The 25488-nt window shown below is 35.1% G+C and overlaps 2 protein-coding genes across 2 annotated transcripts in view; one reads left to right on the top strand and one right to left on the bottom strand.

The window, feature by feature from the left end:
• Nucleotides 1-21902, bottom strand: part of LOC141457998 (uncharacterized) — a 50470-nt gene extending 28568 nt beyond the window's left edge. The window contains exon 1 of the mRNA XM_074135454.1: nt 21620-21902. Within this exon, the coding sequence (XP_073991555.1) occupies nt 21620-21689 (70 nt within the window). The 5' untranslated portion in view covers nt 21690-21902. The remainder of the gene's footprint in view (nt 1-21619) is intronic.
• qin (tudor domain-containing protein qin) overlaps nt 1-25488 on the top strand; it is a 224230-nt gene that overhangs the window by 165808 nt on the left and 32934 nt on the right. The window lies entirely within an intron of this gene.

The raw sequence follows: 25488 nt of genomic DNA, 5'->3' as shown, positions 1-25488 counted from the left end.
TTAAAGGGACATTTTTAGTCTCTACTCATTAATCTTGGGCTTCCAAAATTAAAACTTTCTTAACACTGAACTTCTCTTACTTGAACTAAAGTTTCTTTAATTATCTAAATTGGAATTGGAAACAAAAACGACGAATAAGTTTTCAAAATGTTATAAGGACGGCGACTGTAAAACTAATACTAGTTCTCTTACGTAATTAAAGTGCGCACATAGAAGTTGCTCATGTTAGTGAAAGGATAATTACCGGTTCATTTTACCAAATTACAGCTCCGTTACTACCAAATACTCTTCCTTTAGTAGTGACCTGTGCAAGCCCCCACTATCTCCTTTCCATGCAACTAAAACAGACTTTAACTATTTCTATTTTTAGCTCAAGAAGTTCTAATAACTTGTTTTTTTGTCTGAGAATATAAATCATATCGATCTCGTTCGCAAGGTGTCCTGTAAAGGGACGGTGAAGGTATACGAGGTATGGCTATTAAATAACGAGACTGATGCTGCTACAGAAAAACTATGCATGTGCCAAATCCTAACGACCGACAGCTGTGCAGCGTAAAGCCTTCTCTTTCGATTGCAGCGTCTCACGTGTTTGTAGAGAAATCTGTCTGACCGAAACTGTCGTTTGTATAAGAGGTGTTAGTTTCGTTTTGCCGAAAACATGATACTAGAGATGTAGTAGAGCAACGAATTGTCGTGAAATTGCACATGAAACTGGGTAAAACCGCTACTGAAACTTATTTTTATGACAATGAATGTTTATCACGTGCGCAAGTTTTTGAGTGGTTCAATCGTTTCCAAGATGGCCGAGAAGATGTCGGAGATGATGACCGCCCAGGTCGCCCTTCCACGTTCAAAACGGATGAAAATATTGATTATAATTAATCAACATTACTACCGTGAGGTGCTTGCTCAATTCCGTGAAAGAGTAAGGAAAAAACGACCCGATTTGTGGAAGAACAAGTCATGGGTTCTCACACTGCATTGTCTGTCAAGGACGTTTCTAGCCAAGTACAACATCCCAGTTTTAGGCCTTATTCGCCTGTCCTAGCCCCATGAGACTTTTATCTGTTCCCCAAAGTCAAGTCTGCATTAAAAGGAACACGATTTCAGTCCGTTGAGGCTGTGAAAGAAAAAGTGGCACGCGTCATACAGGAGCTGACAGAAAAAGACTTCCAGCACTGTTTCGAACAATGGTAAATTCGCATAAAAATAAAATGGTTTACAGCAGGGGTGAGCAACCTTTTTAATCAATGGGCCAATTTAAATTTAATTTTTTTTTGGCGGGCCGCACATAGATTAACTCTTATTAATAATTTACGAAACTTCGTAAGAAACGCATCGCGTCCGTATTGCATGTTTGAAGAAGTCACCGACAAGTGTGTATCTCGTCACAAAAAAATCGCGCAGACGCGGCGCGTTCGTATTTAATGTTTAAAAAAGTCGTCGACAAGTAACTCGCCATAAAAAAATATTTCTGTTTAGTATTTACTACCATTTTATTATAATTAATTTTATAACAATATATTGATGGGAGAAAGTCGATAAAATAAATTCAATTTTAGAAATGCTTGGCGGGCCGCGTGTTGCTCATCCTTGGTTTACAGCAATAGTCTCGTTATTTAATAGCCACACCTCGTAAAACCTAAAAAGCAAACCGAAACATAATTCATTTACTACACAATTGGAGGAAGAATTAAAGTGTGTTTCAAAATTCTAAGTTGGTTATAATATAATAACTTAAAACTTTAAGAGTTATTACTGTTAAAAGTCGTCTGGTTCACAGCAGATTTGTTCAACAGAATTTTGAGTTGAGTAAGCCGTCCTGATGTTTACTACTGTTTCTTTCGGTAATTAATTATTACTGGTCTCTTTACAACTTACTTATCTTCGATTTATTGTGAAAACACGAAGTTAGGACGTTGATTGAAGAATAAAGCTACCAGCTAATCTATTAATTTAACTATTACACTCATTTATTCTTTTAATACATTTCTTAATGGTAATACAAACTATAGTGTTAGTTAAAATTGAATATGGGGTCAAAGATTCGGAGTTGGAAGAATATTGATGGATTATAACGATCAGAATAGCAGTAAGTCATGCGAGTGGTTACACTAATTTTTTTCGGTTATTGGGTATAAGAAAGTATGTATAATGAGTGGATGAGCGTGTGCGAGTGATGATGTAATATCTCTATAGAGGAGCAGCGGGATGGAAAGTTGTAGGATGAAGATGATGGTCCATTGAAACATCCACTTCGTGTCCTTGATTGGTATTAAATGACAAAACAGCTGCATTCCATCTTCTCCTTTTATATCTATTATTATCTTAAAAACATTTGTTAACTTCTTTTTGTAGATAATTTGCTATAGGTTCATCAAATTATATATTTTTTATTATTATTATATTTGTATTTGGACATTCACAACTATTTACAAAAAAAAGTATAGTAGGGTGAAGGGACCAGTAATTGACTGGGCACCAGTAATTGACATACCAGATATAAACTGGTATTATAAGGGATATGAGCCGTTTTTAGTGGTGATTCTTTCAATTTCGTTATTGAGAAGCCTTTAGGCAGCAGTTCCAGAAAAATATTAATTATTGGAAGGTTCCTTGGTATCAGTGGAAGGTTATTTGTGTTAAAAGTTCAAAATCAAGGGAAAAACAAGCCGTTGCTAAGGAGGATTGATAAGAAAATAATTTTTCTTTTTTCTTATTTTTCGTTTATTTGTATATATTCGTGTGGTTATCAATGTTCTGTTATAATTAGTATTACTTGTAGCTTTCATTTATGTAGTTTTTTTTTTAATTATAAGAAGCATTGAGGATTAAAATGGGGCTGTCAATCACTGGTCCTTGAAACGGCAATCTGCCCAGTAATTGACAGGTATGTCAATTACTAGTCCTACAGCTTTTTTTTTGAAACCAGTGATTGACTTCCAGGGAAAATGATAAGATAGGTTGATAAATTTTATTATAATTAAAAATTCAATACATTGTAAAATAAAATCATTGATAAAAATCGGCAACATAAAATAAATAGTAAAACTTCCAACAAAATATGTTTAAATTAATGAATTAGCAAATGTACGCCTTATTTCAAGAGGGCATGCAGAATGATTATTCTGTACAGAACAACAATGTATGAACAACAAACTGGAATAGTCGAGATCGCCGAACAGTTTCACGAGGCCAACGTGAATGATAAAAACGACGCCCACTTATCGGAGTTTGAAAATCTCTCATTCTCCCTCAGTTTTGGGTCCTTGCCACATTCCAAAGAAGAAAGGGAGGAAATGGCTGAACCATAGAATTCCATCAAATAAAACGGCCAGGGGAAAAATGAAGCTCCCTCAAGAGAAGTACCAGGTGCGAAATTAAACATAAGTGGAGAAGTTGGTGACTTAGTGACGTTACACATTACTCACTTTTTAATCTAGTTTTTTTTTCATTGATGTTTCATTTATTTATTACTGTTGTAAGTGCGAATGCTTACAACCTGAGGCGGGACGCGATTAACGTGCACACAGTGTATATATAAATGAGCCCAAGAGGTAACTCAGTAATAATAAACAATCAAATACTGTTTAGATGCAGAAAATAAGAATGAATTACATTCAGATAGTTTGGTTTCGAAGCAAATGACACTGGCAGCACAGATTGTGGAAAATATTAGCGAAGCGCTCCAAAAGAAGGGAAGCGTAGGAGAAATTTGGTTCACTAGAAAGCGAACCCAAGGACGCGTAGATGCCATCAGTAGCAACGTTATAGGCGGAATGGATAAAACAAGGATGTGACCACATAGTCTAATCGGAAGTAGAGAGTTTGGTAAAGTGAGAACCAAAAAAAAATTCCCAAAAAGAGGTTTAAGTAACAAAATATTTAGCGGAAACTAAAGGATAAGAGAGCGGAAGAGTTGAGAGAAAGAGATAAAAGCGAGCCGACAGACATTGTGTACGATCTAACATGTATGTTAGCTAATACCTCCTTGGCACTATTGAAAGTAAGGGCTGTTATTCAAATTGCCTGTCTTGGCTTGGGGAACTTAATTAAAACTGTCCAGTAGGACAGTTGTGTAAGGGTTGGTCGTCAAAAACTGCATAAAATAGCGTAATGTTGAAAAATATTAGATTATTTAGGTTTGCCTATTTAAAAACTGATTAATTATGAATAAGACCGATTTTTGTTATAAATCCAATTGAAAAAGTGATTTAGGTGATTTAAGTGATTTATTTAGATTTAAAAGTGATTTTGAATGCATATCTTATGTCGTTTCATGAATATATTTGTATGTCAATTACTGGTCCCACCCCATGTCAAACACTGGTTCCACCGAAAATTCGGTATGTCAATTACTGGGTCATTGACAAATTTTCAAAAAAAATCATTTTTGGTTGACATAAAGATCGAATTTACTGCTTTTAAAATATTAATAAAATAAAATACATCCTACTGGAGCGGTACAATTTTACAACCTACACCTGGAGCCAAAATAACGGAAGTTATTCTACCTTAAACTCGAATTTTTTCTTAAGCAGTCAATTACTGGTCCCTTCACCCTATTATCTAGTGAATCTATTGTCATAAGTGATATATGCTTGCTTGAAACGTGGGAACGTCTCAATAACTTAAGATTTATTGGGTAGAGACAGATAGCCTTGTGGCCAGCGGAGCTTCAGTCCCCTAGGGCAGGGGTCGGCAACCCGCCCTTCTTTTATCCAAATTGTGTGGCTCTTCAGCCTGCCCAAAATATATTGTATAGAATAATTTTATTGAAACGAATGAAAATTCCATTTATTAAAGGTATTTTTTCAAAAATAATTTTAAATGCGATAGGTTCGAAATTGAATGGAATTATGCAATATCAAAATAAAGTACTTGATTTATATTGTAAGACTGCCGCCTTTTCATTCGTTAAGTTATTATTTATTTGTTTATTTATTTTGCAATATGTGTAAGTAAATAAATATATAAAACATTTAAAGGTTATTGAATATCATAAAATCATAATTTGTGAGTACAAATGATCTACAGAGTATTTTACGAGGGTCGTTTGAAAAGTCCGTGCAAAGTCAGAGAGATAGCACTACTGGCGCGTATCGAGGTTATGTTTAGTTAGTAGCATCTCTTGGAAGAACACACACCAAGTTTCAGCCAGATCGGTCTATTTCTTTGTGTTTCGCATTCGTTTGAATCGAGGAAGTCGAGTGATTTTCAAAAAATGGACGAAAAAGTATTTCGTGTGCTGATTAAACACTACTTTATGAAAGGCAAAACGCCTCAGGAGACTAAAGAGAAGCTTGATAAACATTATGGTGACTCTGCACCTTCGATTAGAACAGTTTATAAGTGGTTTAAAAATTTTCGGAGTGGCCATATGGGCACAAGTGACGCTGAACGTTCTGGACGCCCTGTTGAGGTTACTACTCCAGAAATCATTGATAAAATCCATGATATGGTGATGGATGACAGAAGAGTGAAGGTGCGTGAGATTGCTAGTGCTGTGGGCATTTCGAATGAACGGGTACATAATATTTTGCATCAACATTTGGACATGACAAAGCTATCCGCAAGATGGGTGCCGCGATTGCTCACGCTTGACCAAAAACGAAATCGTGTGAAGTGTTGCAAGGACGGTTTGCAGCTGTTCCAGAAGAATCCGCAGGACTTGAGGCGTCGTTTCGTCACTGTGGGTGAAACATGGATACATCACTACACTCCTGAGACCAAAGAATAATCTAAACAATGGGTTACCAAGGGGGAATCTGCGCCAAAAAAGGCGAAGACCGTTCCTTCGGCCGTAAAGATTATGGCGACTGTCTTTTGGGATTCGCAAGGAATAATCCTCATCAACTATCTGGAAAAGGGTAAAACTATTACATGTGCATATTATTCATCGTTATTGGACCGTTTGAAAACCGAGCTGCAAGAAAAACACCCACGATTGGCCCACAAAAAAGTCCTTTTCCATCACGACAACGCACCAGCTCACACCTCAGCAGTTGTGGTCGCAAAATTATTGGAAATAGGGTTCCAACTCGTTTCACATCCCCCCTATTCTCCAGACTTGGCTCCCTCGGACTACTATTTGTTCCCCAATATGAAGAAATGGCTGGCGGGAAAAAGATTTTATTCAAACGAGGAGGTGATTGCAGAAACGAATGGCTATTTTTCAGACTTGGACAAATCCTATTATTCGGAAGGGATCAACAAACTAGAGCAGCGTTGGACGAAGTGTATAAGCCTAAAAGGAGACTATGTTGAAAAATAAAAAAGGTTTACCCCAAAAAATTAAGTAGTTTTTATTTTCGCACGGACTTTTCAAACGACCCACCCTCGTACACTATCATCCTTGCGGCTCTTGGTAAGATTTATTAAAATTATATAAGGTGAAATGGCTCTCTACTTGGCAGGTTGCCGAGCCCTGGTCTAGGGTGATTGCTTGAGTTTGGGTTTGAATGTACTCGAATGTTTGTACAGCGTAATTTTTCTCAGTACTATTTACTAGAAATAATTTATACGGTAGGTGTTGCAACGCTCGATTGAATACCAAATTGCGCATCTGTATATCCAAAGAGGTTTTATAATTGTGTTACAAAGAAGTATTTGATATTTCAGTGAGAGTTTCGAGCTAGTCAAGAAGTCTTAGTAATTACGTTACGTTCCAGTCTTCTTTAACTTTGTGCGTTGAATTCTGTGGAGGTATTTTACTTAGTTAATTGTCGATAGCCCATGCATTGGAAAGAGATTGGGCGAAGAGGATGAAGGTGCTAATTTTGGGGATGGATTTTTATTCTCCACCCACCTAGCCAGCAAATCTTGCGCTACTAATTTCTAGTTGATAGTTCTATGGAGCGCAGTAAGCACATTTCACTAAAAAGAATTGCTCAGAAAGAATTAACTACCGCTTGGTATTCTCTAGTATCATTAATTTACATTTGGTGATTTCAATGTTTGTCACAAAGGAGGGTCCGGGTTTTTGATTTGACCTCAGTAGTGTCCACTTTATATGCCATCGTGATTAATAGTACATTGTCTCCTGTGTACTCCATTGTATATTGTATTATCTATAAATATTTTCATTACTAATTTATACATGATCATTATTCTTGTATTAATTCAAGATAGCATTGGCCTTTTTTTTTATATTACTACTGTGTTGTGACATCAGCCACATTTATGGCGTAATAAATTACTTGCAAGAGACTTGAGGTTGATATCTAGTCAACACTGTATTCATACTTTAAATTGTTTGCGATTAAATGCAGTTGCAGTATAATGGAAACAAAGCTGAATGTAGCTGGCGATTTTTTCGTAAAAACATTTTTTTTGAGTTTAAAAGTTCAAGTCTTTTAAAGAATCTTTGAAATTTCTGCTTTTTTATTTAAAACCAAATTTGATGAATCAAACTCTTGAAGCGATGGTTGAAGGTAGGAACCGGTTAGATTTTAGCAAAAAATAAACTAGCGAGCTTTGTCGGATTAAATCTCATGTTTATACATAAAATAAGACACGCCTCCAGAGATAAAATCGTGTCAAGGTCGCGCCAGTATAGTGATGGCCTCAACCTCACCTCTAAATACGAGTAAATACAACTGAATCTATAAATACGTCATAATTCTCCATTCTCGGTCATTCCCTAGTGTAATATGTCCATTTTATTCTCTTCCCTTGCAGTAAAGTATCTTCAATTATTTATCAGATTATTTGGACGCCTTTTTACGTTTGGCATCTATCTAACATATAGATGTTAATGATTGCTATTAACAGACTCAATATTTGCTGTAGTCATTCTAAAATTGTGGCAGTTGAGGACCTCTACCTTTCAAAACAAATTCATCTTCTTATTCTAGAAAGGGATCTGTACAACTCACTTTACAAATTAGTATAATTGTTTGATGTAAAAAAGAATGTGTTTTATATTACTTACAGAAAACATTATTCGGTGATGATTTCATTTTGTGGTTTTTGCGATTAAATAATGGTAATTACCTAGTTACACTGTATATTACATATACGAGTTCTGTAAATTAATTAATGAGACTGATTTTTTTTAAAAACTTTTTATTCAAAAAGAATTACAATTCTATATTGTCACCTTCAAAATAACTTCCTTCTGAAGCTACACATCACTGGAGACGTTTCTTCCACTCCTCATAGCAGTGTTCGAACTCCGATACTGGAATAGCCTTCAGCTGGAACAGCCGTTTGAATGTTTTCGACTATCCCAAAATGAGTTCCCTTGAGGTGATTTCTCCAACTTCGGTAAGAGAAAAAAAGTCACCAGGACTCAAGTCAGGCGAATAAGGAGGCTGAGGAGCCACAAGAATGTTTTTACTGGCCAAAAACTCTGGTTTATTGAAATTACTGTATGACAAGGAGCATTATCGTGATGCAACACCCACTTGTTCTTGATGTTTGGTCTCACACGAATGGACCCTTTTTCGAAGTTTTTCAAGAATCTCTCGGTAAAAGTGTTGATTGACCGTTTGTGACTTTGAGATAGAAACTCTTTGTGGACGATTCCGTGGATATCGAAAAAACAAATCAGCATGCATTTGATCTTCGACTTCGCCATCCTTGCTTTTTTGGGCGGCCTTGGAGAGATTGAAGTGTGCCACTCCATGCTCTGGCGCTTGGTTTCTGGGTCGTACTCAAACCCACCTGACTTAAGTCCTTGTGACTTTTTTCTCTTCCCGAAGTTGGAAAATCACCTCAAGGGAACTCATTTTGGTACAGTGGAAAACATTCAAACGGCTGTAACCGACCAGCTGAAGGCTATTCCAGTATCGGAGTTCGAGCACTGCTTTGAGAAGTGGAAAAACGTCTCCAGCGCTGTGTGGCTTCAGAAGAAGGTGACAATATAGAATTGTAATTCTTTTTGAATAAAAATAAATTTAAAAAATCAGTCTCATTACTTAATTTACAGACCTCGTATATTATGTGATTAAATTTTATGTCAACAGCAGTTCAATCAATCGCGGATAAGCTCAAACTAAATTTAATTTTGGGGGAAAAAAATCTACAATTTGTTTTAATTTAAAAAACTGTGCGAAACAAACTGGCATTTATTGTGAATTAAAAAATCATCTTTCCTAAACAGAAATAAGAATACTTCGTTTGGTTGGGGGAGGTATTTCAATATGCATAACCAGTTCGTTGAAATGAGGCCAATATTAGCACAGAATAATAATTAGCATAATTATTGTAATGAGTTATACAATTGCATATGATACAATATGAAGCGATATACTACGAGCATTTTTTGTTTAAGATTATGAAATTTTTGTTTATTTCGTGTAAAATACTTAATGAATAATTTCGCGAAATTTAGTGCGAATATTCCAAAATTGTGTGCGCATTAAACTGTCACGAGTAGTTTGAGGGTGCAAGTAGCGTTTAGGCCATATTATTCCATCGTAATTGTCATCTTCTCAGTGCACTGCCGGACTCTGGATAGTGTTCTCTTGTTACAGAGATATCGTTGGTCACCGGACAGGGAGCTGTAAGAACTTCTATGAAGACTAGAGTCTTCTTGGTTGTGAATCCAATCTTTTATCTATAAGATTAATTTTAGCGGAAACGAACTATGCATTTTTTATTTACTTCATTTTGTGTTAGCATCTTTTTTGACTATTTTGATGTAGCATCCATTCATCTTGTGAAACCATGGTCTCTCTCCCTCATCTGGCAGCCCATGATAAAAATTCCCATCCTACACCACCGTTTTAATTGTTGCTACAAATTTCAGAATTGTAAGTTTGTTCCGTTAATACAAGATAAATAATATTTTGAGGTGTCCCAACTCCAGATTAGCGAGATGTTCGCAAACAAAGATTTGTACATATTCTGAAACAGTTTTTCTGAGAAAATGAATAAAAAAACAAAGAAGAAGATTCGTTCTCATTTGATAATATTGTCGAGAAGCCACTTCACGATTTTGCCTTTTACGATACTTTCATTCAAAAATAAATTATCGTATTACTTTGATTTGTCGAAATGTTTGCCGAACCTGATAAAGAGATTTTCGAAAGAATGAGATGAGATGATTATTTTAAAAAAGATAACCACCTTACTGTATTCTTATTAATTAATTCAAAAGCCGAGTCTAACTAATTTAAGCCAATAATGAATGTAAGTTAAGTATGATTAATGGGTAAGCAATGGTAGTGAAGCGTCGAGCTGAAGAGATACTTAGAATCCGTAATTATTCCGGAAGTGATGTTGATTAACTCTTGTACGACGCGGATCTAAAGATTCATTAAAGACTATCTCCAAAGTATCTTGCCTGAAGTGGGAGATGTCGTTGAAATGTCATCCTTATCATTTCTCCCACCCTGGTCTGTGGACAGCAGGATTTACTACTAACTATACCGGTATAGATGAAGTTGACAGACTCAGTACTTAAATCAAAATATTTATTAAAATAAAGGAGGATCCAAATGTTAGCCAAAATCTGTAAGGGTACGTTCACAACGGAGCTGTGAGCATAGATGATAGCGGAGATGATAGCAGTGATGCATCAGCGCTTATAGATTAACCTAGTACATTCTTATGTGAGCGTGCACAACGAAGCTGCGACTAGTGACTCATACTCGCTGCTATAAACGAGCATAGATGATAGAATTGAATTTTTCATTTTTCTGCTAGCTGAACTCCAGTATCGGAGCTTCAAAATGGACGTAGAAAAATTATTTAGTGCTGTCTTTACTCATTATTTTTGGTTATTATTTTATTATTTACTTTTAAACAATATTTTGTTTTTTAAGTCGTGCTTACATTTATTTTCATGTGTATTTATTTGTTTTTTTCTCAATAAAACCATTACTTACCTAAGAGTAATCATTAGTTTTTCTTCTATGGTTATAGGATTTCCATGACAATTTTTCCAAAGTTTTCTTAATTTTGACCTTATTTTTTCTAAAATATAGTCGAATGTGGGTGGACCCATCCTCACATATTCAAAAAAACGATCCGGATAATTTCTAAGTTCCTTATATAAATGGTGAAATTCACCCGAAGTACTTCGTTTTTTATTTATGGGATGTACATGATATTTTCTAAAGCGTTTTTTCTTTAAAATATACCATTTCGTTGCTGCTGAACATAAAAACTCTTCTTCACTACCTGACCTGTTGCATGTATCACAGCTCCGTTGTGCACACTAATCAGCGATTATATTTTACTCTATCAGTTATCATCTCTGCTATCACCTATACTCACAGCTCCGTTGTAAACGTACCCTAAGTAGGCAAGTTCAAAAGTAACTATCACCCCAAGCTATTATTTATTTATACGAGAACATTCCATCCCAACCTTGAAGTAATGTTTACTACTAATCAGAAATATTAAGAGAGGACACGCCCCAATTCGTTCTAGGTAGGGAGGTTATTGCACTGCGCAAGATTGCCACAGAAATATTTGTATTAAATTTTGAAACTTAAGAATTGGATATTGAAGTGATTTTATTTCGAGTTCGCTTCTGTTTTATTATTTTTAAAAAATATTCCAACTTCCGGTTCAGACTTTAATTGCTTATTAGAAAATTTGAATTGAATTAATTATTTTATGAATTTTTAAGTATATATATTTTTATTTAATTTACTTTGAAAGTTATTCTAGTGTTTTAGCTGCATTATTAGTAGTAATGACAATAATATTGACCCTACTAACACCTGAGGGAGAAATTACCCAGCGGTAACACCCCCTAAGTCATTTTCAGAATTAACTACTCTCTACAGAAGAGAGAAAATCGCGAGGCTGCTGGCATTTTAATCGCCTAAGAGAATGAATGATGTGGAAGGTGATGAGATGATAAATGGCGGACCAGAGGATTGGAATGTGACTGTAAGTTCTGTTGAAAGTTTTATATAGCGAGTTCGAACAACCTGGATTTACAAAAGGAATTTCTAAGTCTTGGTGGATGGTTAGATTTGAATCATAAAATGGAGCCGTTAACGATATGGCGTAGAATTTTAGAATGAAGATATTTAATTCTTTGGAGATTGGAGCGTTTTGTTGAACCTTACAGTTCCAGGTGGGTTTTTAGTATAGTCCAGGTAGAGTTTTAAGTAGTCAATAGTGCCTGTTAACTTCGTTTCAATCGTGTGTTCGGGTCCTAAAAGCCAATCTTTTGTCTAAATACAGCCCAAAATAACTGACAACATTGGCAGGAGGAATTGGGATTGGATCAGATTATATTTTCTAAACTACTATTACTATTAATTACTTACTATTATTAATTATTTATGAATTTTTAATATATGTTTTGTATTTCTTTGAGATGACGTAATAATGAACAAGCTGTCAAATGTATACAGCTTCATTATTTTAGATTAATGACGTATCGGCAAAATTATCAAATGATCTCACCAATGAATTGGGGTGTGTCCTTAATTAATTAAATAGAAAATAGACAATAGATGTTGTGCTCTTTTTTTTTACCATAGAGTAATCTAGGCGTTCTTTGCAACCAGCATTGTTAGTAAGGTACAAATAACTTGACGGCCATGTTCGATGTACGAGGGTCGTTTGAAAAGTCCGTGCAAAAATAAAAACTACTTAATTTTTTGGGGTAAACCTTTTTTATTTTTCAACATAGTCTCCTTTTAGGCTTATACACTTCGTCCAACGCTGCTCTAGTTTGTTGATCCCTTCCGAATAATAGGATTTGTCCAAGTCTGAAAAATAGCCATTCGTTTCTGCAATCACCTCCTCGTTTGAATAAAATCTTTTTCCCGCCAGCCATTTCTCCATATTGGGGAACAAATAGTAGTCCGAGGGAGCCAAGTCTGGAGAATAGGGGGGATGTGAAACGAGTTGGAACCCTATTTCCATTAATTTTGCGACCACAACTGCTGAGGTGTGAGCTGGTGCGTTGTCGTGATGGAAAAGGTCCTTTTTGTGGGCCAATCGTGGGCGTTTTTCTTGCAGCTCGGTTTTCCACCGGTCCAATAACGATGAATAATATGCACCTGTAATAGTTTTACCCTTTTCCAGATAGTAGATGAGGATTATTCCTTGCGAATCCCAAAAGACAGTCGCCATAATCTTTCCGGCCGAAGGAACGGTCTTCGTCTTTTTTTGGCGCAGATTCCCCCTTGGTAACCCATTGTTTAGATTGTTCTTTGGTCTCAGGAGTGTCGTGATGTATCCATGTTTCATCCACAGTGACGAAACGACGCTTAAAGTCCGGCGGATTCTTCTGGAACAGCTGCAAACCGTCCTTGCAACACTTCACACGATTTCGTTTTTGGTCAAGCGTGAGCAATCGCGGCACCCATCTTGCGGATAGCTTTGTCATGTCCAAATGTTGATGCAAAATATTATGTACCCGTTCATTCGAAATGCCCACAGCACTAGCAATCTCACGCACCTTCACTCTTCTGTCATCCATATCATGGATTTTATCAATGATTTCTGGAGTAGTAACCTCAACAGGGCGTCCAGAACGTTCAGCGTCACTTGTGGTCACTCCGAAAATTTTGAAACCACTTATAAACTGTTCTAATCGAAGGTGCAGAGTCACCATAATATTTATCAAGCTTCTCTTTAGTCTCCTGAGGCGTTTTGCCTTTCATATAGTAGTGTTTAATCAACACACGAAATTCTTTTTCGTCCATTTTTTGAAAATCACTCGACTTCCTCGATTCAAACGAATGTCAAACACAAAGAAATAGACCGATCTGGCTGAAACTTGGCGTGTGTTCTTCCAAAAGATGCTACTAACTAAACATAACCTCGATACGCGCCAGTAGTGCTGTCTCTCTGACTTTGCACGGACTTTTCAAACGACCCTCGTAGTTATAACCTCATAGGAGTTTTTTTTATCCATATTCTTTTACAGTTTTAGTTATCCTCTAAGAAATTTGGGTAGAGATAGATGGTTCTTTCAGATGTGTAAATAAGGGAGAGTCATTCTAGTTAACAGTTAATCCATGATTCTCAACATTATAGATCCTTGTAGTGTCCAGAATCCAGATCACATTTTCTGGGAAAAAGTTTAAATAAAAGTACGGAGCTTCTTTTTGTAACGGAAGTTATTAATGTAGTTTCCGCTTTGTGTATTTTATTTTAGTTTCATAAAATGCACAACTTCATTTTCTTAAAAGTAGTCTTTTGTATTTTTATATTCTTTACCAAATTCTGGCAGGCTGCTAAAAGGAAATCCATTTTCTGTAAATAGTTTTCGTGTATTTTCTAAAAAGACTATCTATTCAGTAAAGTTGATTACTTTCCAGCTGATTTTTTCTCCCAAAAAATTCCAGATATGTACTCGTATTTCATGTTTCTTTTTTTATAATCTTAAGGAGGAGTCACTCTTGATTTAGCGGAGCTACTTCGCTAATTGACCATTATAGCCGACTTTGGTCGATGTAGACCAAGGGTCCCCAAACTTTTTACACAGGGGGCCAGTTCACTAACCCTCAGACCGTAGGATGGCCGGAATATACAACAAACTATTTTAATGTAAAAAAAAAAAAAAAACGGGAACAAATAGAATATTTCAAATAAAGAACAAGTAAATTTAAATCACCAAACTGCCCAGTATTTCTGTGGGAATTAGGGACCTGCTTTTGGCTAATGAGATGGTCAATGTCCGATTTAGTTATAGTGCTTTGCCTTTCTTCCTACTGCTGCTGTTATTTCACACTGTTTTCGGAGCCTTGACGCGTCCGTCCCGAATCATCGGAAGTAGTACTGTACATGAGCGACGCAGCGCTTTGCGGCACCACCACATATAGTGCTCCTCTCACTGACCACCAAAGAAAGAGATGCCCTTTCCGGAAGGCTGGATAAATGTCCTCAGGGGGTCGCGTGTGGCCCACGGGCCGTAGTTTGGGGACCCCTGATGTCACTTTGAGTTGCGCCTCTTTTCTCTCAAGAGGATATGCTTGAAACACATGAATTTTATACTGAAATTTAATTCTATAAGATTATATTTGGGGAAAAAAGCAGGGGAACAATTAAATATTCACTTCAACCAATACACACGTTCCTTAACTGCAACAGACTGCATTATTCATATCAAGCAACAATGCCGTCTCCACAATTGTTCATTTCACGTTTATCTCTTACACAAGCACCCTCATCACTACCTCCTTCCACTAGGCCTCCTTTTGTTTGATCTCCACATTACGAAATAGCTTTTACGGGTATTACTTGGAACTATTGTTGAGTTTGTAAAGTAGGCAGTACTTGAAGATGTGCTGCTGTGTCGGTGGTCATATCGTCTCCTTGCCTTTTAACTTCTTTTTTACCTTGTTAACTTTAACGCTGTCATCTTATTTACAACACACAGAGTTGAAAGTAAATAAAGATGGGGCCGCGCTTATTTATGATTAGTTTATTATTATTATCACCTTAGTGTCCCTGATGAACAGTGAAACTTGGGTGTTAAGCAAGACCATGACGGATATCTGTTTCCATCCCGGGCAGAACGGGAATTATTCAAAGAAGAAAAACAAAATGAGGCATTCAAACGCACAAGATTAAGAGATGCCCAAATTTCTAGCTAGATATTACAATATCTGTTCTCGGGACATGCGACTATTAAGAATGACATTTTGGAGTTACTTTATCCAAAAATTACGAGGTCGCCAAAGGACAAATTTGGCAAAGTAAAACCTATTTATCCTAAAACAATTTAATTATGTCACAATAATAATATAATAATTACAATTAATATCAACTTTAGAAATAAATAAACCAAAAATCTTACCTAAAACTACAATATGTCAGTTTCTATAATATACTTAACGTAATTACAAAACAAGTAAAACTTTCAACTCTAAATGCGTGTAAGACTGCTTTATTAACCTCACTTTTACCTTCCCTCTAAGATGTAAACAATTCACAACAAAACGCGCGCAAAGAAACAAAAATGAAAAAGGGACACTTCACTTTTACAATAAGTGGGTTCCACCAGGTTTTATGTTTTTAATAAAGTACATTTTGTCCAATTTATTTTGTTGTGTTATATTAACTTCTGCAGACCGGATGTAAACTTAATCTTGACACAGAAATGATAATAATAAATATGGAAACAAACCTTTCCAATCTGTTCTACTTACCATCATTACTAATAAAGGATTAAAGTATAATTACAAGAAAGGGTATTAACACACTAGTCAAATCTAATTCGATTACTCATAATTAGACCACGGCCATTATTTATTATTTCTAATTTAAGTCTCTGACACATGGAGAGAAGCCTTCTTGATTAATAGATTAACGTTTACTTCTCTTGTGTTCTTAGAATAATTTTCATATAAATATCTGTATAGATTTTATTTATTTTAAATAAATCTTTAAACCCACCATACTCGTGTCAGAAGTTTTACAGAGGTCACATTTCTTATTTATCAGACATCTTGTTTGTTTACATGTCAATTGCATTATGACTGACAGACTTCTCTTTTCCCAGGCGCGGCGTCCCTTCCTATTTTTACATTCATAGTTTTCCAGCTTATGACTTTCATTCTGAGGAGACAACTCGAGGCCATTGATTGCGCTTAGTTTTCACATTGATGAATTAAGATAATGCAAGACATGTTTAATTTGTCATATTAGCGAATTTGACGGAAATCTGTATTCATGATATCTCCAAGGAGACCAAGAACACAATGATACCTGTGAGAAATTTATATTTAATTTTTATTATTATTTTAAGCTGTGAATATTGGTAATTTCACTGATAACTCTTTAGAGGGCAGTTCTTTTCAGTAATTAATTATGTGCTTAATTATTATTTATTTTTTAATTTAATCTTTATAGACATTATTTTAGAGAATTTCTTTCTGGGTTGCCGATGTACCCTCTACTTTGACGGGAGGTTTCAGAGGTAGCTTTTCTAATCCCTGGTTTAGCCATAGAAAGTCTGGGTGATTACCACGAAGTTAGTGAATACACCCTGCGTGGAATCTTATTTCTTTCCAGGAAAAGGATAAGTTGTTATCTTTATTCGCTGATTCTCCATTTTTGCTAAAACTTTCCTACATATCCTGGATGAATTGTTGAGAGATATCTCCTGTCCCTATTGGGCGGCGCAATAGATCTATTTCGCAGAGTACTTCGATAACAAAAACGTGCATAATTATATGTTTTTAATTATCCATTTCTAATGCACTCGTAGATTAGCTAAGCCGACCTCAGCTTGCGGACCACATCCTTAACTCCGTTATATTCACTGCCGCACGATTTTACAAACGCAGAATTAAATCTTATTCAATCAAAATAATTGAAAAATGCATTCTTTACTGCCTTTATAATGGGCAATGCAATGGAATATTCACTTTTAATGACTGTAACGGAAGTTACAAATACATTAACAAATTTCTCAACTTAAAGAATATCTGAAATTATTAGTCTGAAGCTAGAAAAGCAAAATTTTGGGTTTGCAGTCTTAGATAATATCATTGATTTCGGTCGTTCTTTTCGCAAATGATTTCGACTTTGATTAATCTACCTCATTGATTGTTGATGAAAGTCCAAAACCGGTCAGAAATAAGAATAACATGCGCATTGCGATGGATAAATACGAAAAAGGTCAAATGAATAAATTCCTCTGCCGTCTCTTGTTGTTAAATACGTTGTTTACAAATAAACAAAGGTAGCAACAAGAACAACAACAATTTTTGAAAATGCCGTTTTTGCCCAAATTGGGCAACTTATTTCTCGAAATCAATAAGATCTGTGATGCTTACAAAAAAATTACAGTTATAAAGGAGGATTTTACCCTATATTATAAAGAAAATTTGGGAATTTTATCTTTTATAGAAAAAGAGAAAAAAATTGTCAAAGTTCTAAGCAGAGTTCCCTCTAATTTTTTGTGACCTGTGTGCGCACTTTTTTAGGTTTGTGCAATTTATTCCAAAATAAACAACTTTTGTGCGGCAATTTAAAAAAGTGCAAAAAAGACAATACAATAATAGTATTAATATTCAGCCAAATTTTGTACCTATTTATACGCATTGACTCGATCTTACAGCATACCACACATTATAACGGAACACAGTGAAAAAACTACCCTAAAATCAAGTCAAATCATTAGTTCGTGAAGACAGAATTTAGATGATTACTACGGTTTCCCTTTTCCATTCAAATGGATTTTATATATATATATATTTACAACCTATGTACATATACATCCAGTAAATGTGATCATTATTTTGTTATGCACAGATTGTAGGCTGAATCCAAGGATCCAGCGCCACAATCGGGAAGGCATGCTGAGAGGGGCCAGCCAATGCTGGAACTCTCTAGAGGTTGGAAGGAAGTTTAGGAAATAAGTAAAAGGTCGCGGGGCCAACGTCGTTTCAGGCGTCGTGGAGGACTGTCGGGATGGGTTGTTGTAGATAAGGCTTGTGCTGTGAGATTAAAATGTATGTTTAGGCTATTACGGAAATTAAGGAAGCCGAGAATGGATTAGGTCATTGACAAAAGGGGATATTGAGGTCTACATGGAGGGTTAAATTGGATACATAATAAGGAGCATTGAAAGGATTGGATTCTTTGGATGTTGGAAGGTTTCACAGAGCCCCACAGCTCAGCTCCGTAGGTCCAGATGGGTCTTAGTAGTGTCTTGTGTAGAGTCAGTTTGTTCTGTACGTTCATGGCCGATCTCCGCCCTAGCAGTCTTCGTAGTTATCCGATATCGTCTATTGAGTTCTTGTTTTTTCAGTCTAGTGTGTGGGTTCCCAAATGGAAAATAAGAAAATTTAAATACAATGTAAAAACGTTGTCTACTTCTACTTTTTTCAATTAAAACATTTGTCAAAACAAACAAGAACAACAATTCACAATTACTTATTATTGAACAACTTTAGAATTAAGGATTAATTTTTTTATTAATGGCATTTATTTTAAAACTTCTCTCACCTGTCTTTTGGTTTTAACCATTCTGCATAAATTTACTTAAATTTACAACAAATTTTGTGCACGCGAATATTTTCCATGTGCGCTATGTTTAAAATTTATGTGCCCGCAGCTTAGATGGAACACTGGTTGGGTTTTTTTCAATGTTGCAGTTTTTGACGTTCAACCCTTTTACAACTGTCCTATCAGACAGTTTTAGTTTAGATATTGGCTACAAGTTTGTCGATAGAACTGACTGATATTCAAACTAACCTAACCAGCGTAAATATATGTTAATTTCGGTCTATAATTCCTATCGATTAATCGTTTCCATTTCCACTGTTATACTCTATACAGTTTTAGATATTACAAGATTATAAGTTGCAGAACAACAGTTTCTATTAATCTACAAACTGTATAATACAAGAAATTTATACCAAATACTACACTCCGACAGAAATCCGCGGTAGTAGAGGTTCTAGCTATGCCTTCGCTATTGTTGGCGTTACCGTTATTTAATGTTCCTGCCTGCCTACAGAGATGCTATTTTTTTTACAACGTTCTTTTTGACTACACACATATATATTTTATTTGACTAAAAATGTTGAGGAAGTGAAAGCGGCACTAAAATTATATATTGTTATATCTGTTATAACTGTTTTTATTATTTTGATAAAATTCTATCTTTTTTGGATTCTGTTCATGTTCCATTCAAAATATCCATTTGATTGAAATGTTGGTGTGCGAATTCTAATTGAAATTAAGTATCATTTATATATTGATTTCAGTTTAAGTGGTATATATCAATTTCTGTATAAGTGGCTGTTTTGTCAATCTTCAGGAGTGTGACGTCTTCATAGGCCAGAAATGGAACCCAGTATCTGTAAAGATAGCTTTGTGGGCCACGTCTGTAAACCAATCGCGGAGCTTAAAATTTATTAACTTGATAATTTAATTAATTTTTAAATACTCTCATTTTTTAAATGAATTTTATCACAATAAATTGTCCTCATTACTGTATTTGATGGTTACCTTTTTTAAACCTTACTACAATTTGATAGCATTCAAAATTATATTGATGAATGGAAAGATCTTCGTGATTTTTCATTAAAAGTTCATGCGATGAGTTGACCTTGACATTTAAAAAAAATTATAAATTATTTTCATATTTTCTTTAACTTCTTAGTATTGTGGTTATTATTATTATTACCAATACAAGATGGTGGTTAACCAAGTGCCCCGTCTTGGAGCGCATCTTATAATTTCACAATATTTATTTATAAGACGGCGCTGCCAACTTGATTATTTAATGGTTGCATTATTTGTGATTTACTTGTCACGATATTCACATATGTGTTTTAACCTTTATTGTAAACTTTTAATCGTAGTTACTTTCATATATAAATATACGGGGTGCCTCGTACTTCGATTATTATTGACGGAGGCAGCACTCCAAGTTGGGTGTTCAAAACAATGAAGTTTAGGTAATTGAATTATGGATTATGGTAATTATTATGGAATATGAAGTCTGGCCAGTAGAGACGTTTAAGTTTCTACGCTTGGCGATAGATGGGATTGCTTTAAGTTCGGCTTTTTCCAAACAGTAAGTTGAGAGAGCTATCCAAAGACACTGTACAACTTTGGGACAGATCTTTTGTAATTCATAAGGAGATAGAGGAGGCAGTGATAGCGTGCCTAAGAATTGGCCATACTTCGACGTCCTCATGGTTAGGCGTTAAAAAAAATGAACCCTGTCTTAGATCAAGTAATAAAAACTTTTAAAAGATTTCGATTAAATTTTACAATAAAATTTAAAAAACTGCCAAGTTCGTGGCATTTATTTAAACATTAGCCTTGAAATTTAGGGATTGAAGAAGAATTGAAAGTATTCAATCCTAACCAATTGTTGGATATAAAATTTGGGTTGAGTATATTTAGATGTGTTACAATGAGTGTACAATGTGATTGTATTTGAGATTCGGGCAAAAGTACCAGCGAGTAAGCTTTCCTTTATAGTACATTAAAAGACAGAACTAAAAACACACCAACCCTACATATAACAATGGCAGAAAAAAATATTGTAATTGTTAATAATCACAAACCCTAAAGATGACCTAGGTCGAATGCGTAGCAAAAAATATAACGGAAATTGGCAATATTCTTTTTTTATTAACAGATTTTTTTTAAAACTACTTCCGGGCGGTAATATTAATGATAGAGAGGGCCTCTATGAATCAATCACATAAACTTTCACTTAGAGGCATTTTTAAAAGTTTCATTAAATAATACCTATTTGAATATTCTAAATTTGAATAAGATTTACTTTCTATAATTCACCACCTTTACACACACTGACATACTGTCATATTGCGGTGAATAAATAAATTCACGGTTAACTTCAAAACAAGAATCCTTGAATAAATCGGAAGAAAGTAACTCCATTTTAGAAACCAAGTAACCGGAATATATAACCAGATTCAACTTTAAGAAATAGATGTAATGATATTCAAGAATAAATGAAATGTATTTAAGATTACTGTGCTAGCCACCCGTTCAAATTCCCTCGAAGTTGTGCGCTATCTTCAGGGTGCAGTCTATATTATTAGCGACTTAATCAGAGATTACTTATTAGTGGTTCCATTTAAAATTATTCGTTTGTTTATTAATACTGTTGTAAACAGTTGGACTGAATTGTTGAATTACATATTTTCAAACGTCTATTTTTCTAGCTAATAAAATAATTATTTAATAAAATACAGACCTGTAACAATGGCTAAATTTATTAAGAGTAAGGTGGCCGTAAATTTGATAATTCCTGCATGATGGACCATGTTTGTGCATGGCCTGGTTGAACCCCCAGAGAGTGCACTATACTAAGTACGAAGCACAACTGAAAGTGAAAACTAAAAAAATTTTAGCGTCTAGAAACCGGTGTAGCCGAAGAGTAACGGAGATAGACTGAGATTGTATACAAACGGAACTGAGTGGGGGACGAGATTCGTGTGTAAACGCCAGTGTTGGCTATACTGTAACTACTTCCAGATTCACTACTCTAGCTGGCAGTGTCCCTCTCTTTTTTTTTTATTAACAAAAATTAATTCTAGAACTTATCCAAGACTTAAAGATACTTGAGGTGGGGGATTGAAGTAGCCCTCTACTTAGTGGGATAAATGTGTTACTACTTTTGGTGGAGAGGCGCATCCACTTCTTGGCAATTAGCGCCTTCAAAAATACTTTTTCTTTTATAATCCAAGGCCATTCAGATTGAGAGATGTGTTGCTGCTAGAATCTCAAAATTAAAAAAAAAAATGCACAAACGGAAATGCCACTTGAGTTGAATTGATTTTTAACTTTTTTGATTTATTTTTTCCCTCCTAAAAAGTAGCGCCAACGATTTGCTTTTCAAGTTTTGAAGTACGTATGCCACCAAATTTTAGAAATGCATACAATAAAAATTATATAATAAATATAGAAGACGATATGAGAGTAACATTATCAGTTATACGACCAAATATAAACGAAATTATCAAAAAGCTCAAATTTCTCATTAAAAGTATTCTTATTATTAACTTGTAATTAATCCCTTAATAAACATATACTGTTGTTTTTGTGGTACAGATTATTTTATTTTATATTTAAAATAAAAATAAACTATTTTACACAGTGTATTATGGATAAGTGAAATACTTTTAAACTTAACTTATTGTCTTTTTGGTCATATAGCAAACAAAAAACCAAATTTTAGAGACCCTAGCTGGCTCTTTAAAATTCGAGCCGAGCTACTCAGGCTGAATAGTGGCCCTTGGTTGGAGCGGCAAGGTGGTGATGGTATGTGCTCTCTGTGCTCCTTAATGGTACTGGAGCATCTTGATCACTTCTTAGCTACATGTCCTACTCTAGGTGAGTTCCGACTCCGAATAATGGGTAGTTCTAGTCTTTCTGGTCATTATATTGTTACTTTGCTTTCTACCTCGGATTATCTTCCATTGATTACTTTTGCCAGGAGTGTCTGGAATTTAAGATACAAAATTTTAAATAGAGAGCCTAAAATTTAAATATCTTTTATTTGTATTTTATTTTCAAGAAGTTTAATGTTTTATTTTATTCTTTTGTAAAAGCTTCACAATTTGGTTTGCTGCTCTTCTTTGGCTCTCTATTATACTTCATCCTCCATCTTTTTCTGATTCTTGTTCTTTCTTTATTTTGATTTTACGATATTTATTTGTTTTTTCCTTACTTTACTTAAAGCTAACTCTTGCAGACGGCTATAAGCCATGCAATTTCCTATTTTTTTTTTTTTTTTTTTTTGGCGCATCAACAGCTGAGGTTATTAGCGCCCGGAGCTTTTTCCAGTGCACTGCCGGCCTCCGGACAGTGTTCTCTCGTTACAGACAACACTGTCCATCACCGGACGGTGAGCTGTAAGAAGCTCCTAGGAAGAGAAAATCTAAGGGTCAGCTGCTGGATTCGAACCCGGGACCTCCGCTTAGGAGTCCAGTATGCTAACCTCATAGCTAATCCCTTCCCTATTATTATAAATTTTGTATTTTGTATCACTTTTTTTTAATTATAAAAATAAAGATTATTGTTAACTTATCTTATTATTAGTGTGCCGCCAAATTTTGAAATTGTTAAAAGTGTGCCGCGGCCAAAAAATAAGTTGAGAATTACTGCTCTAGTGGTTATAAAGTATAGTTCTGTAAGTGGGAGATCCCGAGTTCGAATCCCGCGTATCACTACTTTTTATTTGTTAGAAAAAAATTGTTCATAGTAAAGTACGAGCTTCCGCCTCCGTCCACGACACCTAATTGGTAATTGGACGTTAAGCCCTGCCTGAAAAAAAAATAGGCAATTACTTTACTTTTTACTTATTGTGCTCATATTAATCTACAACTTTTTATTTTAATTATTTGTTTTTAAGAAAAATCGATTTAAGGGAGAACGAGGTTTCGTCGATATTATTTCGGTATAAAAAAGAAGATGCATATGTCTATTCTAATAAATGATAAAGTTTTCAGTTTGAAGGAAATTTCCAAAACCGAACTAAATGGAAAATGGAACTAAAATGTTTGGCTGAATTAAATGTCTTATAAGAAAAAGTGCATCAAATCTCATGTTTAGCGTCCTTTTACACAAAAATTAAAGTAGTTTTAACACTCTTTCTTGTACTACTATAAGCATAGCAAATTTTACAACTTATACTGGTAACATTGTTCCTTAAAATTCAATTACGGGTCCTTTTTCTTCAGAGGAATTGGGTATATTTCCTTATAAACTGATCAGAATTAAATATAACTTAAATGTTCGGTGTTTGAAGAAGATTCGGGAGTCATAACCTTGAGAATATTAGCAAGATTTAAATCGTGTGGTTGTTCACAGCAGATATTTTACAGTATAGTTTTCTTCACACTAGTTGGAGCTCCTAACTATGTCATAAGATTGTCGTCATTGCTGTCCTAGAAGGATTTCCTAACCGATTAACCACTTCGTGTCCAATATGGCCATGATTGGAGAATCTCCTTCTGTAGATCTAGCTGGCTACAGTCACCCTAGTTGTTGTTATCACCACATCTAGTTACTTCTATTGGCAGGCTGATTCAGTTTTAAGGTTATACATAATGTTCTTTGCTAATCACTGTTGCTTTACTCTCCAATCTTCTCGAAATTATTGTAATATCGCCATATTACAATATGGAGTAAATTTAAATTGAATTTCTGACAAAAATAATCATGTTCTATAAATGTTCTATAATTAAAAGCTCGTTTCTTCTAAACACAAACTGGAACTACTTACTCTAGACCTGACTGTAGTCTGTGCCAATCATCAGTTTCATATCAGTGAACCTTCTAACAAATTCACCCGAATATTTCGACTTATCTGTATCATGGTAACAAAATAACAGATCAAGAAAGCAGTGACAAGCTAGTCAAGAATTGACTAAAGAATTCAGATTTAGGGAACACTCCACTCCAACCTGTACGTATCACTGGACAGTGTTGTCTGTAGCGAGAGAAAACTGTTCGCATGACGGTAGTTCACACACAAAAAAGAGATGATGGTTCTAATGACGCCGTTAAATAAATTAAAAAACATATATCTTTAACTGAGTAACACAAATTTAGGCAGCAAAAATATCAGTATACGAGGGTCGTTTGAAAAGTCCGTGCAAAAATAAAAACTACTTAATTTTTTGGGGTAAACCTTTTTTATTTTTCAACATAGTCTCCTTTTAGGCTTATACACTTCGTCCAACGCTGCTCTAGTTTGTTGATCCCTTCCGAATAATAGGATTTGTCCAAGTCTGAAAAATAGCCATTCGTTTCTGCAATCACCTCCTCGTTTGAATAAAATCTATTTCCCGCCAGCCATTTCTTCATATTGGGGAACAAATAGTAGTCCAAGGGAGCCAAGTCTGGAGAATAGGGGGGATGTGAAACGAGTTGGAACCCTATTTCCATTAATTTTGCGACCACAACTGCTGAGGTGTGAGCTGGTGCGTTGTCGTGATGGAAAAGGACTTTTTTTGTGGGCCAATCGTGGGCGTTTTTCTTGCAGCTCGCTTTTCAAACGGTCCAATAACGATGAATAATATGCACCTGTAATAGTTTTACCTTTTTCCAGATAGTCGA

This window comes from Rhodnius prolixus, unplaced genomic scaffold, assembly GCF_049639745.1.
Source record: "Rhodnius prolixus isolate KJV_2025 unplaced genomic scaffold, Rpr scaffold_5, whole genome shotgun sequence".
NCBI lineage: Eukaryota > Metazoa > Arthropoda > Insecta > Hemiptera > Reduviidae > Rhodnius > Rhodnius prolixus.
Note: the sequence above shows the minus strand (reverse complement) of the source record. Positions and strands in the feature narration are given on the sequence as shown.